This window comes from Sebastes umbrosus, chromosome 9, assembly GCF_015220745.1.
Source record: "Sebastes umbrosus isolate fSebUmb1 chromosome 9, fSebUmb1.pri, whole genome shotgun sequence".
Lineage (NCBI taxonomy): Eukaryota > Metazoa > Chordata > Actinopteri > Perciformes > Sebastidae > Sebastes > Sebastes umbrosus.
Genome location: NC_051277.1, coordinates 26,298,785 through 26,316,732, shown reverse-complemented (window position 1 = coordinate 26,316,732; position 17,948 = coordinate 26,298,785). Strand labels below are relative to the sequence as shown.

At 41.2% G+C, this 17,948-nt stretch overlaps 1 protein-coding gene across 1 annotated transcript; it reads left to right on the top strand.

Moving 5' to 3' along the window:
• ints6l (integrator complex subunit 6 like) lies at window positions 1–17,130 on the top strand. Its single transcript, XM_037780387.1, has 18 exons — window positions 1–291; window positions 413–490; window positions 4,297–4,446; window positions 6,479–6,568; window positions 6,751–6,934; window positions 7,677–7,805; window positions 8,408–8,571; window positions 9,739–9,891; window positions 10,136–10,268; window positions 10,658–10,752; window positions 10,864–10,974; window positions 11,710–11,925; window positions 12,043–12,169; window positions 13,459–13,601; window positions 13,714–13,945; window positions 14,767–15,177; window positions 15,297–15,390; window positions 16,148–17,130. The coding sequence occupies exons 1-18, from the start codon at window positions 94–96 to the stop codon at window positions 16,248–16,250; spliced, it is 2,811 nt and encodes a 936-aa protein (XP_037636315.1). The 5' UTR covers window positions 1–93; the 3' UTR covers window positions 16,251–17,130.
• Window positions 17,131–17,948: the final 818 nt, after the last annotated feature.

The window sequence follows — 17,948 nt, the reverse complement described above, 5'->3', positions numbered from 1 at the left end:
GGCAGAGCTGTAGAAAGGCAGATAGAGAGAGAGCAGAGCCAGCGGCCCTCTTCAGGAGGGGAGGGGGGCTTATTATAACAAATATATACACACATGTGTGAACTGTACGGCCGCACGATAGCTCACATGTGGATAACAGTAATTTTAGAAAAGCATCCAACCTCGGCTTTTACATTTAAAATGCCTATTTTACTTTTCCTGTTAGACACGTCCGCCTCTATGAATCAGCGCACTTATTTGGGTACGACGTATCTGGACGTTGCTAAAGGCGCGGTTGAGGTCTTTATGAAGGTAAAGAATGATTTTACCCCGACTTTTTTTCAGCAAGCACCCTTTGGAGAGCTTAGGGTATCCGTGGGCCACGACGGTCGACATTAATATATGTTGTTTTTGGCTTTCTTTTTGTTGACAGCTGCGTGCCCGAGACCCGGCTAGTAGAGGCGACAGGTACATGCTAGTTACATTCGATGATCCACCATACGGAGTGAAGGTAATGAGACACTGATAAACATCTCTTTTTTTACATTTAAACAGTCGAAACGTGTTTTTTTTTAAGTGAAACTTTATTGTCCTTCTGGTTTTTGTAGTCATTGTCCCGGTTGGCGACACAAAACGGCTATTTTGTTGCTCCAAATAACCGCAGAGCCCCGGAGAGCTGCACACTGCCTCCGACCGTCCAGCGGACATTTTGCTTTTGTGTTGAGAAAAGGTCTCGGGCGTTGAGATGGAGGCGGGGAGATTTATTATCGCCTGTGACGTCGCGATTTTTTTAAAAATACAGCGCCCTGATTGGTCAAAGAGCCCGCCAATCATCCTCAGCTCCTCCCCTCGCATCATCCACGCATTCCCATTGGCCAGTCAGCCTGAAGGGGCTGAAAGTTGATAAGCCCCTCTCTTCATCATGAGGTTTCCTTTTTTTTTTTTTTTTTTTTAATGTGAGTTCGCTAGAAGAAAATGATCATTATTCATATGATAATTATTTGTCATACCGATACTATGAGCATTAATGGGCCCACCATACTAACACTCTTACAAACAAACATACAACCTGTGAATCACTGCAATCATCACTGCAATCATTACAGGGGTTTCATGTCTGCAAAGCTATATCCTCACGAGTAATCAAATGACTCTGGCACACACATATCTCTCTGAGCTTTTCATGCCCAATAAAATACAATCCTTAGTACTCACATAACAAACCCCCTGAAGTCCCTGATCTGCTTCAGTGGCTGGTCTGTAGTAGGAATCTCTTGGCTTGTGTAACTGTCTACAAACAACACCCTACTATTCTCAACACAATATGCATTGCTGTACTTACTCCACCACGTGTCATGAATACTTGAAGGCATATAGAATAGTTTTGCTTTCCTTGTAAAAGTCTTTTTTTGTTTTGTTTGCATGCCGCATGGCCACATTACAAAATGCCAGAGCATACTCTTCTTTTTTTTAACTGTCTACAAATAACACCCTGCTATTCTCAACACAATATGCATTGTTGTACTCACTCCACCACGTCTCATTGGTACTTGAAGGCATATAGAATAGTTTGCTTTCCTTGTAAAAGTCTTTTTTTGTTTTGTTTGCATGCCTCATGGCCACATTACAAAATGCCAGTATAAGAGTATTGTGTGCAAGACAAAGGGTACTTGTAACGACTACTTAACTCCATATATCTTGTTTTTATAATACACTCGAAAATGATGTCATCAGTCCAACAGCTGCAGCTTTCTTTTTAAGGAGCACCAGACCAGAAGCCACAATATTACAGTTTATCTCATGATAACTGAATACAAACTATATAATAATATAGTCTAATATGTTACACTCTTTTTTTTTAACTGTCTACAAACAACACCCTGCTATTCTCAACACAATATGCATTGTTGTACTCACTCCACCACATGTCATTAATACTTGAAGGCATATAGAATAGTTTTGCTTTCCTTGTAAAAGTATTTTTGTTTTGTTTGCATGCCGCATGGCCAAATTACAAAATGCCAGAGCCGGGAATTAACAGTAGTATTGTGTGCAAGACAAAGGGTACTTGTAACGACTACTTAATTACATATATCTTGTTTTTATAATACACTCGAAAATGTCACCAGTCAAACAGCTGCAGCTTTCTTTTTAGGGAGCACCAGACCAGAAGCCACACTATTACAGTCTACCTCATGATAACTGAATACAAGCAATATAATGATATAGTCTAATACGTTACACTCTTTTTTTTTAATCTGCCTCCAAATAACACCCTGTTATTCTCAACACAATATGCATTGCTGTACTTACTCCACCACGTGTCATTAATACTTGAAGGCATATAGAATAGTTTGCTTTCCTTGTAAAGTCTTTTTGTTTTGTTTGCATGCCTCATGGCCACATTACAAAATGCCAGAGCCGGGAAGTAATTGATTAATTCATCTTTAATAGCAGTAGCTGGTGAGATGTTTAGAAGATAGATGCAGAGGCATACGTTACAGAGTATTGTGTGCAAGACAAAGGGTACTTGTAACGACTACTTAATTCCGTTTATCATGTTTTTATAATACACTCGAAAATGATGTCACCAGTCCAACAGCTGCAGCTTTCTTTTTAAGGAGCACCAGACCAGAAGCCACACTATTACAGTCTATCTCATGATAACTGAATACAAACTGTATAATAATATAGTCTAATATGTTACACTCTTAGGGATACACTTCTAATTATCATACAAGCAAGGAAGATATCAGTATAACTCTTGTTAGATAAGCAAAGTCATTTTTAAGAGTAGCTACTTCCCTTTTTTCAAATACTTTTATTGCACTATATTTCGTGTACTTTTGACACAGGTTGTGCAAGAAGCATAATAACTGTCAGACTATATGAGGCTCTTTATTGACCTCCACAAGGATCATTTTGAGCTCAGCTCTTAAAACATCATTGCATACTTTTTATACTGCTACAGTAGGCCTCTGTGTTTAGGACTGGGGTCATGAGAAATGTTACGAGTGCCATGCCATTGCTGTCATTCATGTGCTGCTTCCTACTTCACTGTCATTGACCTTGCAGTATTTGCCAAGTCCAGATCATTGCTTCACGCGTCCCACTGATATAGTCTTGTGTGTAACATTTCAGCCCAATAATCCAAGAAGTGCTATTCACTACTAAAGTCTGTCCTCATCAACTCCTATTCCTTCAGCTCTTCCTCTCTTTGTCTCCATTGCCTTCTCCTTTGTTGTTTCTGCCTGCTTTGTGCACCGAGGATTATGATGAAAGGACAAGGTTATTCTGAATGGGTCTACTCTGATTGCACAGTTACAGAGGCAATAAATTGTTGATGTAGAGGGAGAGAGAGGAGGTTGGTTGAGAGGAAAATAGAAATATTCTGTAGTCTGAATTATTGAGTGCAAACTATGCCTTACATTTCTACTGGCCTACACAAGCACCTATGTCTGGGTACTTTTCTTACACCCACGTGAATGTTTCTTCAGTGTTGCCTCAGCTGCTCAGTGATGACGTTTGTATGACTGTGTAACATTTATCTAACGTCATTCATGGAACACTCTGAGCTTTCCTTGAAATTCCTCTAAATTCAGGGTTTTGGATGAATGTCCCATGATAATCCAAAAATCTACCCGCTGGCCTGATTCAGAGCATACATGTAGACACTGGTGCTTCATCTCTCTTTCTCCGTGTCTTCAGCCTCTCCCCCTCCCTCTCCTGATAGAGGAAGTGGTAAGCTTGCAGGTCATCCTTAGATTAAGCATGAAGCTGCAGTAGTAAGGTACTTGACCCCACTGGAGGAAAGTCCAAAAGCAGTTACGCTCCCACATCCCCGTCCTGTGGGAGTATATCTCCCTCACAGAGGACAAGCGACAGTGGGAAGTGTATTTCTGGATGCTTGTCATGTATGAAATTAGACTCTTTCTTAAACAGCGCCATCCAGCTCAAATGTTGGCCTGAATTTCAGCAATATTATCTTCCATTTCCAGAGCTTGACATAAGCTGATCTCATTTTATGGTTACTGTTATGTCATGCTGCACAGAATCAATGGGTTGCTAAGATATAAAGTCATTTTACCAAAGGTGGCAGTTGCATGCTTGACATGATTCAGTGAGTGGTTGTCAGTGAACAAAAGTTGATGTTCTGTTTTTCTTTGTAATTACATAGTATGGGTATCTGTGGGTGTGGATCTATTTTGGATTGTGGCTGTTCATCATACACTGTAACTTCAGGACTCCTCTGCTACTCAGTTGTAAAGCTGTCTGCTGTGCAATCCATTCAGCACGCTGTCCATGTGTGTATTTCAGGCCGGCTGGAAGGAGAACCATGCCACCTTCATGTGCGAGCTGAAGAACCTGCAGGCATCCGGGCTGACTACATTAGGCCACGCTCTCCGCACAGCCTTCGACCTGCTCAACCTCAACCGCCTCGTCTCGGGCATCGACAACTACGGACAGGTATGTTGACGCCAACATCCTGTTAAGCATTTCTTTGGCAGCAGTTGATAACTAGTTAATCAGTACCAGGCGCGACAGCGACGCTGGTATTGTTTTCACCCTATGAGCCTGTGTGTGTGTCATCATGTGATGAAATGTGGTCCTGCAGACACATGTAGCGGGAACTACCACAGAGGCGGTTTGGAGTACTTTGCCAAGTGTTAACCGGTACTTTGCCAAGTGTTTATATGTCTGCCTGTTGACAGATTTTGTCACCACAATAGCGTCACAACCGTGCAAGATGCAGTCACGAAACTTTACAGGTGTGTAGTTGAGATCAAAATGAGGGCCGTGTTCGAAGTTGAGTGTGGTCCGAGCAAGGGCGCTGGAAGTAGGGGGGCAGAAAGTTTTACGCCCTTGGCCTGATTTGGCGTTGCGGCTGGTGTGATCCTATCGCAAGATGGTTTCTAGTCTAAGTTGTTTTTCAAGCAAAGATACCAAATATTGACTTTTCACATTTTTCACTATTTCCTGACATTTTGTAGACCATGCGTTTAAAGTAGTAGTGTGTAACATTTCGGGGGATCTATTGGCAGAAATGGAATATAATATTAATAAGTATGTTTTCTTTAGTGTATATTATCGCCTGATAATAAGAAGAATTGTTGTATTTTCGTTACCTTAGAATGAGCCGTTCCTATCTAGATGGAGTGTGCCATGTTGCACCGCAGTGTTTCAACAGTAGCCCAAAACGGACAAACCAAACACTGTTAACGTTTCCTGCTTGGGCCAGAGTTGATAACGTTACTCGTTGCCATCGCCGCCACTCTCTCTCTTGCTTCAACACTCACTTCCCACCTCTGCACCAAATTGGCTACCATAGCTCACTTACACGCTTGGCACATGGGAGAGGCTCTCTGCTAGATTGTGCCAGATCTAACACACTCTTCCTTTAATAGACTAACTGAGAAAATACTACTGCAAAATTATCAATCATGAAAACATTTTTAGTTGCAGCCCTTATTTTAATCATTACGCATTTACACATCAAATACTATGACTGTATAAAAAAACAAATTAATCTGTCTTTTTATTTTTGGTTGTGATTGAAAAGATGACATTAGATACACATTTAACACCTGATACTCAATGATTGACAATGATATAGTGGAGTGCCACATTTAGTGGTGGATCGGTTGTTTTAATAAAAAAGATTAATAATTTAGGGTACGTGATCGTTAAGAATATGTATTGGCTTTTTTGTTTTTGCCTTGGATAGAAATAGATTCCACAAGACAAAATTAGCTTTGACATACTGGCTAGTAATTAAGTGTAAAACAAGGCTTTTCTGATACAGCCAACGTATACAGTATATGTGGACGTTTCCTCAATAAATGAAGGGTTCGATAATGATTGTAGCAAAGTTTTCAGCTGGCATTTCTTTATTCCTTTACCTGGAGACGAAGTGGAGAATATTGATTTTTGATTGCGGCTTAATCCACTCCGTCTCCCTCAGTTACCATAGCGCTGTCATCAGCTCCTCACACACATCGTTTCTGCAAACCCCTGCTTGAAGGCAGAGAAAGATTACGACGCTCAAGTAGTGCCACAAGTTCTGTGCATCGGGTGTGTGTGAATCTACTTATGCATTCGGTGTGTGTTTGAATTAGACAAGGCTGACCCCTACAACAAAGTGGTGGAGGCTTCTGTCCTTAATGAGTAACACAAGGACACTCTGCAGCTTACAGATGCATTCTGACACATGGCAAAGATTACAAGCTGCAACACACTGTTCATATTAGTATTCAAGAGGTTATTGGAGGTGTGAAGCTACAGTAATACCACACTAACTACTGTGTTTAAGTGGAGCTCTGTTTAAATAGTACACCTGTATTTTGCCATTACTGCAGTTACTGCATTTTATGTTTTAGGAGAATCTTTCTGAGACACACAGAACAGTGTACGGAAAATAAAGCAGACTAGTGAGAATAAATTGGGTCACTGTTTGCTTGAACTTGGATTTGATTGCTGATTGTTACTGTTTCCGTCTCAGGGCCGTAACCCCTTCTTCCTCGAACCATCTGTGATCATCACTATCACTGATGGGAACAAGCTTACACACAGCTCTGGGGTGCCAGATGAGGTGAGATCACAAACAAATGCAGCAGTGCTACTTTGTACCGTCTAGTAATGCAATCTGTTCAGACTGTGTAATGAAATAAATTGTAAGGGTTTGTAAAACTGTGCAAATGGTGACCTGTGGCTGTTTTCATACAGTATATAAACTCATCCTCCTTTTCTTTCTTTCCTCTGTCTGCTGCGTAGCTGCACCTGCCTCTGAACTCTCCACTGGCAGGCAGTGAGCTGACCAAGGAGCCCTTTCGCTGGGACCAGCGGCTGTTTGCGTTGGTGCTGAGGCTGCCAGGAGCAGCCACACCAGACACTGAGCAGCTCGGTAGCGTCCCCACGGATGAGTCTGCCATCACCCAGATGTGTGAAGTCACCGGAGGTTTGGCATTTTTTTACTTTGGCACCCCGACGTGGGTCTTGTATTCACACCATCATTTATTTTAGGAATCATTGTGCGTATGTGCTCATGATAAACGGGCAGGAAGCGTCACTGCAACCTGTTTCAGCTTCTCCTCTCTGGTAGGCACTACAGAACTCTTTACGCCAAAACAACCAGACACAAGAACAGTTTCCTCCCTCATGCCGTCACTCTGATGAACACGTAATCAGTCATACACTGTCAATAACCCTCTAACACCAAATATCCGCTCCTGCCATTATCGATTATAATTTACAATCTTTAATGCAATTTTTTTTGTAATATGTACATATCATCTATCACTTTATGTACATATTGTAATATGTACATATCATCTATCACTGTAAATATAAATCCTACTCACTGTACATGCAGTATATAGACATCTTCACATGTACATACTGTACTGTATCATCCAGTCCATGCACAGTATATCCATCCAGTATTTTTTTTTTCCACTATTTATATTGTTTACAACTTCCAGAGCACTTGACTTGTATAAAGACATTTTATTTTTATTATTGTATTCTTATTTTATTGTTGGTCATTGCTGTTCGTAGCTGTTATTCATATTTTGTGTAAGTACATTGAGAGAGCTGCGTAAAACTGGAGTCAAATTCCATGTATGTATATACAAAATAAACCTGATTCTGATCATTTATTCTATTATATATGCTGATTGTGCCTCCTGTTTTTCTCTCAGGGCGATCGTACTGTGTGCGGACACAGAGGATGTTGAATCAGTGTCTGGAGTCTCTGGTCCAGAAGGTTCAAAGTGGTGTTGTCATTAATTTTGAGAAGACAGGGCCAGATCCGCCTCTCGTTGGGGAAGGTGAGTGACACACTGAATGGACAACTTTACCTTAATGCAAATCCTGCCCTCATAATTGTTATGAAGAATCTTACAAACATGTATGGACATAAAGAAAGCAGTCATTACATTTTTATATACACAAAATGTTTCACTACCCAAGAGCCAAGTCAAGCGCACAAAACGTGAGTTTCTGAGCAAATAATCTCATCACATCTCATACAGTAAGTTAGAGCAAAGATACTGTGGGCAGTAAAACAGGTGAAAGCAGAAGAGATTCTTCTTATCTTGGATCATCACAGTGCAGTTTTACACTAAAAGGAGAACTGAGTGCATTTTCTAGATCAGCCACACATAGAGGAGTATAAAGAATGTGGCCTTGTAAAGAAATGTTCTGATATAATTTTGCTCACACATCATTTTACTGGTAAAAGGAGAGATTAGAAGTTATATGTATTTGTTTAAAAAGCTAAACACTATTTTATAAAATTATAAAATGAAAGCTTATTCATATCCGTGACTCAGGGCTTTTTTGACACCGGATGCTCCCAAATTCAGATTTGTGTTTGTTATTTGGTTGAGAAATGTGTTCTTCCTTGTATCATATCTTTTTTGTTTTACAGACAACTCAGTGGAGTCAAGTCGTCCTGTGTCGTCCTTCAGCCAACAGCCTTGGCACAGTTGCCACAAACTCATCTACGTGCGGCCGAACCCAAAGACGGGGGTTCCAGTCGGGCATTGGCCCATACCAGAGTCCTTCTGGCCGGACCAGAATTCTCCAACCCTGGTGAGCAGAGAGGCTTAAAATATCTCAGCCGCACCTTTAGTGTGTCATTCTGCAGGTTACCTCTTAAAGAACTATGTTTTACACAAACTTTCTCTTTCACCTTGTCTGTGGCTTTGTTCAGACCTGGCATTAACATGCATCCTGAGTGCTCGGATCACGGTGTGGTGGACAGCTTTAAATACGTCTGTTCACATCTGGCATTAAAATGCGTCTCCACATGCGTGAGTGACCACATGTGATCGGATCTCACTTCCTCGCTCTATGTGCAAATAAACACTTAGTAAACACATGGCTAATACAGCAGACGTAACGTAATATTACATGAATGTCAGTAGTAATATCCTACATATTTGTGAATTTGGGTACATTTTATTAACATAAACATATAACGTTATTGTACCAGTGGTCCCCGGGGACCTCCGTGCCGCCGACACCGCTGCCTTTGCCAGGCAACAGCGGGGTACAGAGCCTAAGAGAGCCGGGGACGAGAGCTGGCGGGCGGGCAGGCGTCAGCTCAGTGCAAAGCACCGGAACAAAAACACTGACACATCTCCGACAGTATGATAATAATGCACTTCGCGTGCCTAGTCTGATAGTCTGTAGACTATGCAGCCCATAGATAGGATATATTTTAATAAAATACAGTCGTACAGACAGAATACAGTAAAGCACAGAGGCCGTTTCCATGCTGCGAGGCAGACAAGCAGTGAGCCCCCGCGGATCCCAGCGGGACGTCAGTTGAGTAGGCGGTCCTTAATGTGGCACAGGACACATTCGCGTACACACTGCTAAAAGAATGTGGCTATATGTGGCATAGACCACCTTTGAATGTGGTCTGAGCGATCGGATCTCAATGCGTCCTCAATGCGTCTTGAGTGCGTTCACACCTGTACTCAGAGCTGTCCCCTTGTGATGCGATCATTGAGGACTCATATTAATACCAGGTCTGAACAGAGCCTGTCTTATTTTTCTGTCTTTCTCTTGTTTATTGGCGGTCCTGTTTTTCTCTGTCTAATATTAGTCAGTAATTTTGACTTACAGCCAATATAATCAATTATCCAACTCTGCAAAATCCTGTGATCTCTATTATCTGTTGCTCTTGCAAAGACACCACATTGGTACATACCACAGATAAGTATGTCTAACAACTTCATCTCCTGCTCCCAGCCGCCTCGCACTGCACATCCCGTGGTGCGTTTCTCTTGTGTGGACTGTGAGCCCATGGTGATCGACAAGCTTCCCTTTGACAAGTACGAACTGGAGCCATCTCCGCTCACCCAATACATTTTGGAAAGGAAATCTCCGCACATGTGCTGGCAGGTACGGTCGATATTATTGACACACACCCATCAGCTTTGTTGGCTTGTTTCCACCGTCTCTGTTGTTGCCTCCGGGACTGAAAACCAGAATAATGAGGTTGCTAGCTTTATTTAGAAATATCCTTTCACCTTTTGATGAAGGAATTTCGTAATGAGCCTCACTCGTGAAGCTTGGTCAAGTTTAATTTTGAAGCTCGATAACCAAAATGATATGTGACTTCATGATTTTCCTGTGTTGCCCTCAGGTGTTTGTTAACAGCAGCGGGAAGCAAAACGACCTGGGACAGCCATTTGGCTACCTTAAAGCCAGCACCAATCTCACCTGTGTCAACCTTTTTGTCATGCCTTACAACTTCCCAGTGCTTCTTCCTCTCCTCGGTAAGACATATGGCAGGAAACCTTTCTTTAAAATTGGCCTCAAAACTTCTGGGTCAGTGCGTCTGAGCTGATATTAAATTTAAAAAGCTTTCCTTTTCTGGGTCACTTCATCATCTGCAATCTTTTTCCCCCCCAATCACCTTTACTGTAGCTAAAAACATAATTAACACATCACAAGTAACTTTTAACAGAGCCACTTCATAAACAGTTAATCTTTTAATGGGGTATTTAGAGGGATTCATTGTAGTTTATGTTTTGATGCTCGTTTTAGACTCACCACCTGAATATGAATGTGTGTGCAACAGTCTGAGGTGCAGGTGGATGGCTGACCGGTCTCTGATCCAGAATGCTAAAACTGTATTCTCCTCCTTTTCTTTGTCTCCTTCCAGATGATTTGTTTAAAGTGCACAAACTAAAACCAAACCTCAAGTGGCGACAGTCTTTTGAGATGTACCTGAAGACAATGCCTCCATACTTCCTCTTGGTAAACCAACGCTACGTCACTGTCACCTTTCAGTAAAAGTTCAGTACATGGATTTATATTGTTTCTGCATGTAACTAACATCCACAATTTCCTCTTGCCATCTTCTGACAGCCCTTAAAAAAGGCGTTGAGGATGATGGGTGCACCTAATCTTATTGCAGACACCATGGACTGTGGCCTGAGTTACAGTGTTATCTCTTACCTGAAGAAGCTCAGCCAGCAGGTAAACACTTTGACATTGTCACCCAAACACGAGGAAAACAAAATCCTCTACTTTGTTCTATTATGTGATAGAGGAGTTATAGAATATTTATACTATTTATATTAATATAAACTGTCAATCAATTAAAATATTTAATCGAGATTAATCACACATTTTTGATTATCTCAAAGGGAGATTTGTCAAGTATTTAATACTCTTATCAACATGGGAAAGGACAAATATACATGCTTTATGCAAATATATGTATATATTTATTATTGGAAATCAATTAACAACACAAAACAATGACAAATATTGTCCAGAAACCCTCACAGGTACTGCATTTAGCATAGGAAATATGCTCAGATCATAACATGGCAAACTCAAACCCAACAGGCAACAACAGCTGTCAGTGTGTCAGTGTGTTGACTTGACTATGATTTGCCCAAAACTGCATGTGATTAACATAAAGTTGGCATATCCGTAAAGGGGAGACTCGTGGGTACCCATAGAACTTACAATTTTTTCATTCACATATCTTGAGGTCAGAGGTCAAGGGACCCCTTTGAAAATGGCCATGCCAGTTTTTCCTCACCAAACTTTAGCTTAAGTTTGGAGCGTTATTTATCGTGTATGTCTAAGTATGAAATTATTCATACAAAAGACTCGCATAGAAAAATGTACCTCAAAATGCTTCGATGTGTCTCTAAACGCTCTAAATGCTCTAAACAATGTTCCTGTTTTGTTGCTATAAAGGCAAAGATGGAATCAGATCGTCTAATCGTGTCCGTGGGGAAGAAGGCTCCCCAAGAAACCGGCATAAAGGTGAAGAACCACTCCAACTCTCTCTCTCTGGCCCACCGGCGGGACTTTAAGCAGTTGCTGCAGGGCATCACCGGGGAGGGGCCCCTTCGCCTGGTGGACATGAACTTTAAAGAGTTTGCTGGCTTCCAGATCGCCCTGCTCAACAAGGTAGTTTTCTGAAAAGCACGACATACTTTGTGTGCATTGGAAAATTTACAGTAAAAACAGGGCAAGTGCAACGTTTGGTGTTTTTTTTCTGACTAGATATGCTGATTGTGTTCACAGGATCTAAAACCTCAAGCTTATCGAAATGCCTACGACATCCCGAGACGGAACCTTCTGGATCAACTCACCCGGATGCGCTCCAATTTGCTGCGGACGTCACAAAAACTGATCCGAGGGCAAGACGAAGGTATAAAATCCCACTGATCAGGGAAAAATCTAGAGAAAATGTAACAAAGTTATTTTATTTTTAATTGAATTCTTTCGTCCGGCCCCCCGTCCTGATGAGAACAGTGCTAAAAAGTCAAGTTTTACAATTAATTGCAATCTTAACATAGTCATTGGTAGTAGGGTCCAGAACCTCAGTTATGTGACCATATTCTGGCTAAGATGTTTTGATGATTGATTTGACTTCTATAGACCTTTTATAAAAAGTTAAGCCAGTTCCCAGTTCCTCCCAAAAATCCCGGGATTATTTTGCCAGAGGACCAAATCCAAGATGGCTGCTGGTGCCATCTTGAAAAATTTACTTTTGAACCAGAGCACCTAGAATCATGTATGAAGACACTTTTTCGTTTGACCACGAATATTACGATTCTGACGTCAGTTTGGCGTTATATCATTTTGACCCAGAAATCCAAGATGGCCACCATCCAGTAGAGCGAAACATTTTATTTTTGAAAGGAAAGATGTTTTTCAGTGAAAATTGTCAATTAAAGACACCTTCTAACATACATTTGACTTTTTAAACTATTTTAATATTTTATTCTGGTAGATCATGACATTACATTTGTAGAAGAGGACCAGATCAGGGTAGAAGATGGCCAGTGTACCAACCAAATTATATTTGTTTAAATCTTTGTGTATTTTACATCATTCTAAAGGTAATGTCATGATCTACCAGAATAAATTATCTGGTCTTATTCTACACAGATCTGGTCTTATCTTAACCAGATCTGGTCTTATTATACCCTGATATGGTCTTTTTCTACCCAGATCTAGTTGTCTTCTACTAATGTAATGTCATGATCTACCAGAATAAATGATCAATTATAGTTTAAAAAGTGAAATGTACTTTAGATGGTGTCTATTATAGATTATTTTCACTGAAAAATATCTCTCCGAGGGACCCGGGGTAATTTTTTTAATAAAAGGTCCATAGAAGTCAAATCAATCATCAAAACATCTTAGCCAGAGAATGGTCACAGAATTGAGGTTCTGGACTTTACTAAGGTGACTTTGCATTTTACACATATACTGTATGCAAAAGAATCTATCTCTTGATCTAAATTGTATCAAGCAGATCCAATTAAAACTAATTTTCAATGATTTGTCCAAAGGCTGCTCTGAGACGTGTGCAGTTGGCAGCAGCCATTTAATGAACATGAATGATACACGCCAAAAGAAAAAAAATATATTATATATCTGTATTATAAAGTATTTTTTGTTAATGCTAATAAGATGTCCTGTGGTTGTTAGACTATCTGCACAGTATCCCAGTGGCTCAGATGGGAAACTATCAGGAGTACCTAAAAATGATGACGTCTCCTTTGAGAGAGATCGACCCCGACCAACCTAAACGCATGCACACATTTGGGAATCCTTTCAAGCAGGATAAGAAGGTAAAAATATATCCACACAAATTACTGGTTGGTAAACTTTACCTATGCACGATGTGCTTTTTAAGAGATATATTCATTCTTTAATGTTGTGTTTTCCATATGTTTATCTCAGGGGATGATGATCGATGAGGCGGATGAGTTTGTAGCAGGCCCTCAAAGTAAGAAAAGAGGAATTTCCAACGATTCCAACTCGAGTACCACTATGAAGAGAAGGCGGAGCATGTCCCCGTTACTACGGCGGCCACAGACTCCACCAGCTAGCACCAACCATGTGGTGGCGGGAAAGAGTGCAGTAGGGGTTCAAGCGCAGCAGAACCCCCTCAAAGCCATCCCACAGCACAAAGGTAAGAGTAATGCCTGGTTCAGACTGCACAATATGTTTGTCGGTTACGATGGTCACTTTGTCAGATCAGGTGATAGAGAGAGAGAGAGTCATAAATTCTTGCCGTGACTTGGCCAAGAGACATGACAGACTACACGTCGGTCCCCGACCAATCATCGTTGTTGGACTTTCACAACGTGCGTGATGTCATCAGGAAGGAAGCCTGATGCTAATGGCAGTCGCCTACTCACCGGGTTGTTGAAGTGCCTTCAGCTTTTTTATTTTTTCACTCTGTTGTGGTAGTCCCTCGAGGAAACATCAAAAAGACTGGAGTGATGTTGCAATAGCTCTCCACAAATCTTTCCTCCATTTCACAATTCCACCTCACCGCACCAACATCATTCTTCTTTCGCTTCTCTATCATTTACAGTTGTGCGCGCTTGCGCAGCAGATCACTCTGTGCTCCTGGCCAAAGTCATGGCTGTGACGGAACACGTTGTGGAAGGTAAAAAAAATCAAACAGACTAGACTTTCTGTCGGTACATCTTGAGGCATCCCAGACGCGGCGTCAGTTGTTGTCTACTATGACACACTACACAAGATAAAACGATCGGTTGTTGTGCATGACACTCATTGTTGTTCCCGATCCGAGGAGACACTCTACGATGGCCGTGTCAGGCTATAATCGGGCTGATGTCATGGAGTCTAAACCAGCTATAAGATATACCTAGACGTGATATAACATGAGTTATATTGTATGTGCAACTATGAGGATTTTGTTGGAAAATGTTGCACAAATGGCACTGAATAGTACTTTAAAATTGTTATTTGTTGTACCTACAGAAGTGGACGGCAACAACGTGGTGGTCGCTGACAGTAACGGTGACGGGGTTCTTGAATCTGAGTCTGAATCTGAGTCTGAGTTGGGGGAGATCTGGCCCGCTGAGATGGACCCTGTAGCTGAGAGCCCATCTCCACTGAGCCTAGAAGAGAAGGCCGGGCTGGAAGCATCAGATCCAGGAGAGGACATCGACATGACGGAGGAAGATGGGAAGATAGGACTAGTGGAAGATAGTCTAGATGAGCAGCCGCTGGAGGAGAGACACAACTGTGACCGACTGAGTCCACTGAGCCAGCTAGAGGACACTGAAGCTGACCCTGCAGTGCTTGAGACCATATTCATAGCCCCACTAGATGGCAGCCACGCAGAGCTGAGGAGTCAGGTCATCAAGGAGGTCCGCAAACCTGGGCGAAGTGAGTATGAGCCAGCGCAGCGTATCACGTTACGTTCATTGTTATTCTAATCTGATAACGTTAGTGTCATATTGGGAACATTCCGCTGTCTCTTCATTACCGTCCCTGTTTTTTCTCAGACTATGATGCAATACTCGGTCTACTGCAGCAGGTGAAAGGACCAGTTAATGTTCAAAGGTACTTCATCCAACATGCAATCAAAGAGGCTGTCAGGTAAGGACAATGACTCATGTTAGACTTAGTAGTATAGGAGTTAAAGCATCACAATAACTCTGTCTGACACAGAACATGCCTGTTAAGACCGGTATCACTGCAGTCACATTATACTGTAGATTTAGTGTCCGTACAGCTAGGGTTGGTAATCTTAAGAAACTAGCAAGAGTACGCTAGATTAAAACAAATTATCCAAGCAAAAAACCCAGCCCAATGTTGCTGGTAGTTGCAAGTAGCTAGCAGCATTAGCTCAAGAAGAAGAAGAAGAAGAAGAAGAAGAAGAAGAAGAAAGGCACTTTATTAAAGAAGTCGCTATATCTTGCGAGAAAGTCAGCAACACTGACAGTCCGTCTTTTCAGGCCTCCCTCCAAAGCCACTCCCCCAAAATGATCATAATGAACGTAAACAACGAACATGGCTATTGTAGCGTTATTATTATTACCTGTTTATTTAAAGTAGAAGTTTGGATAGATGTTTCAACTTCTTCTCTTTAAGCTGTTCCCGTCTATGAGGGACATGGGATTGTTTTCCCCCAAAAGGGGGCGTGGTCATGTGAGCCAACTCTGGATGACGTGTTGCCGGTTTGATGTATTTCGGTCCAGATTTTTTTTTCTCTTTTTTTTGTCAGAGCAATTGATTTATTGATTATTGTAGAAGATTGTAGAAGATTACCAACTCTAACTTTAAAGCAGTTTCACCTACATGAATCTCCCCTGGTTTGTTTTTTTGAATCTTGCTTCCTTTGTCTCTCTGACAGGTTCAAGAAGCGGGTACTGATCCAGCAGCTGGAGGTGTCCCTCGCTGAGTTGGAGGAGAAGCAAGCAGCGTCCTCACAGCTTCCCAATGATCACGGCAGTTAGTGATGAACCAGATTTGCTTTGTTACAAGAAAAAGGGAATGAAGCTCCTATTTCGTCGACCGTTTCACCACCATAAAAGAGACGTCCTTGTTGACGAGCCTCAAAAAGACAAATTGAGGAACTGGAGGGGGGAAAGGACAAATGCACTGATAGCAGATGCTCCCACTGTCCCTGTGCTGTTACATCACATCCTGTTAGAGGCGGAGGGTGAGGGGTTTAACTGGCCTTCAGGACGGATCCACCGAGAATGAGGAAAGAGACTAAGTATAATCCTCTTCATATTGACAGATGCCTTAAACATCCGTATGGCATTGTTCAGTAGACACACACACAGGCACGCACTCCGTTAGACAGATACACAATAAGCCATCAGATCCTCAAATGGCCGTGCAAGGGATACACAGGCACATTCCTGATATTGTTATTCTCCTAAAACAGACCTTTCTTCAGCTGGTCTGAAAAGGGTTTGTGAGACTGCAACCATTTTTTTCTATTAGTTATAATATGTTGTGCATTCATGTCGATTTATGGCTAACGGGAGAAATCCGGTCCTCCCAGGTTCACCTCATATATCTGCAGAAAAGATGCACTGATGTTTTATTTTTCACCAAACTCACACTGTAATCTAATGTTTTCCTCACCATATCAGCTGATACAGATATGCATTATTATTAGGGGCGGGCGATATGGATAAAATCTACGAGCGAATATATATAGTTTATGTTGATGTATCGTCAATTTCCAGGAAATTCAGTTGAGAAAGATAAAATACCCAGATGTTAATTTTTGGCGAATCCAATCGATAAAATACCTGACTGTATATTTTGTCATATCGCCCATCCCTAACTAGCATCTTTCAGTCTGATAGGCTAAAAAAAAACGGATTAACCTGATTAATTGGGTTTTAAATTTGGGTCCATTTTGTTACTAATTTGACAGATGTATCGACGAAGCTCCTGGAAACAAACTTCACACGCTAGTGCTTTTTAAAGATGAAATGGATGAACACCAACAGTATATAGATGTATCAGTGTTTTGGACTGGACATGGACCATGAGATACTTTAGCATTATTATCCTGTTACCTGCCATTACAGCAATAGAACATGAGTTCAGTTAATGCAGCTGTTGGTTTCCGTTTAGAGTTTACTCCTCCAACCCCCCCTCCCCCAACACAAACACACACACACACACACACACAGTCTGGTAAATCTTCCTCCACAAACACTCCATTGATTCCCAGAATTACTTCTTTATTCGAAGGAATTCTGCATCTGTCCAGGCTCAGTCCCCTGTTGTGGATTTTAACAGCTGGTAATCTGCCCTCTGCCGCTTTTTACATAAACCCAAGTTAGCGCTCCTTTGTTTTCCTTGTTTTTATGACAGATGTACACTACTTTTTAATGTTCATATGGAATATAGATTATTTTTGTGAATTTGTTTATTTCAGAGTATAAGAAATATTTTGAATGAAATGTTTAAAGCCAATTTTGTAAACTGTTAAATACATATATAAAACGGAAAGTTTTATGAACCTACTCTTTTTTTTACAAAACAAAAAATAAACCAGTTACAATGGTATCTCCAGTTGTGTTTGTATTTTACTTTCAAGTTACTTCTAATAGCCTACAATGCCAAAAGAGTTGTACATTTTGCATGTATCTGAATCATTTCAGAGGCCTGAGTAGATCAAATTATTC

Coding starts and splice junctions, on each gene's coding strand:
- ints6l (XM_037780387.1), top strand. CDS start 94: ATGTGTGAACTGTACGGCCGCACGATAGCTCACATGTGGATAACAGTA. Junction 292..412: donor CGGTTGAGGTCTTTATGAAG/GTAAAGAATGAT, acceptor TTTTGTTGACAG/CTGCGTGCCCGAGACCCGGC. Junction 491..4,296: donor ATCCACCATACGGAGTGAAG/GTAATGAGACAC, acceptor TGTGTATTTCAG/GCCGGCTGGAAGGAGAACCA.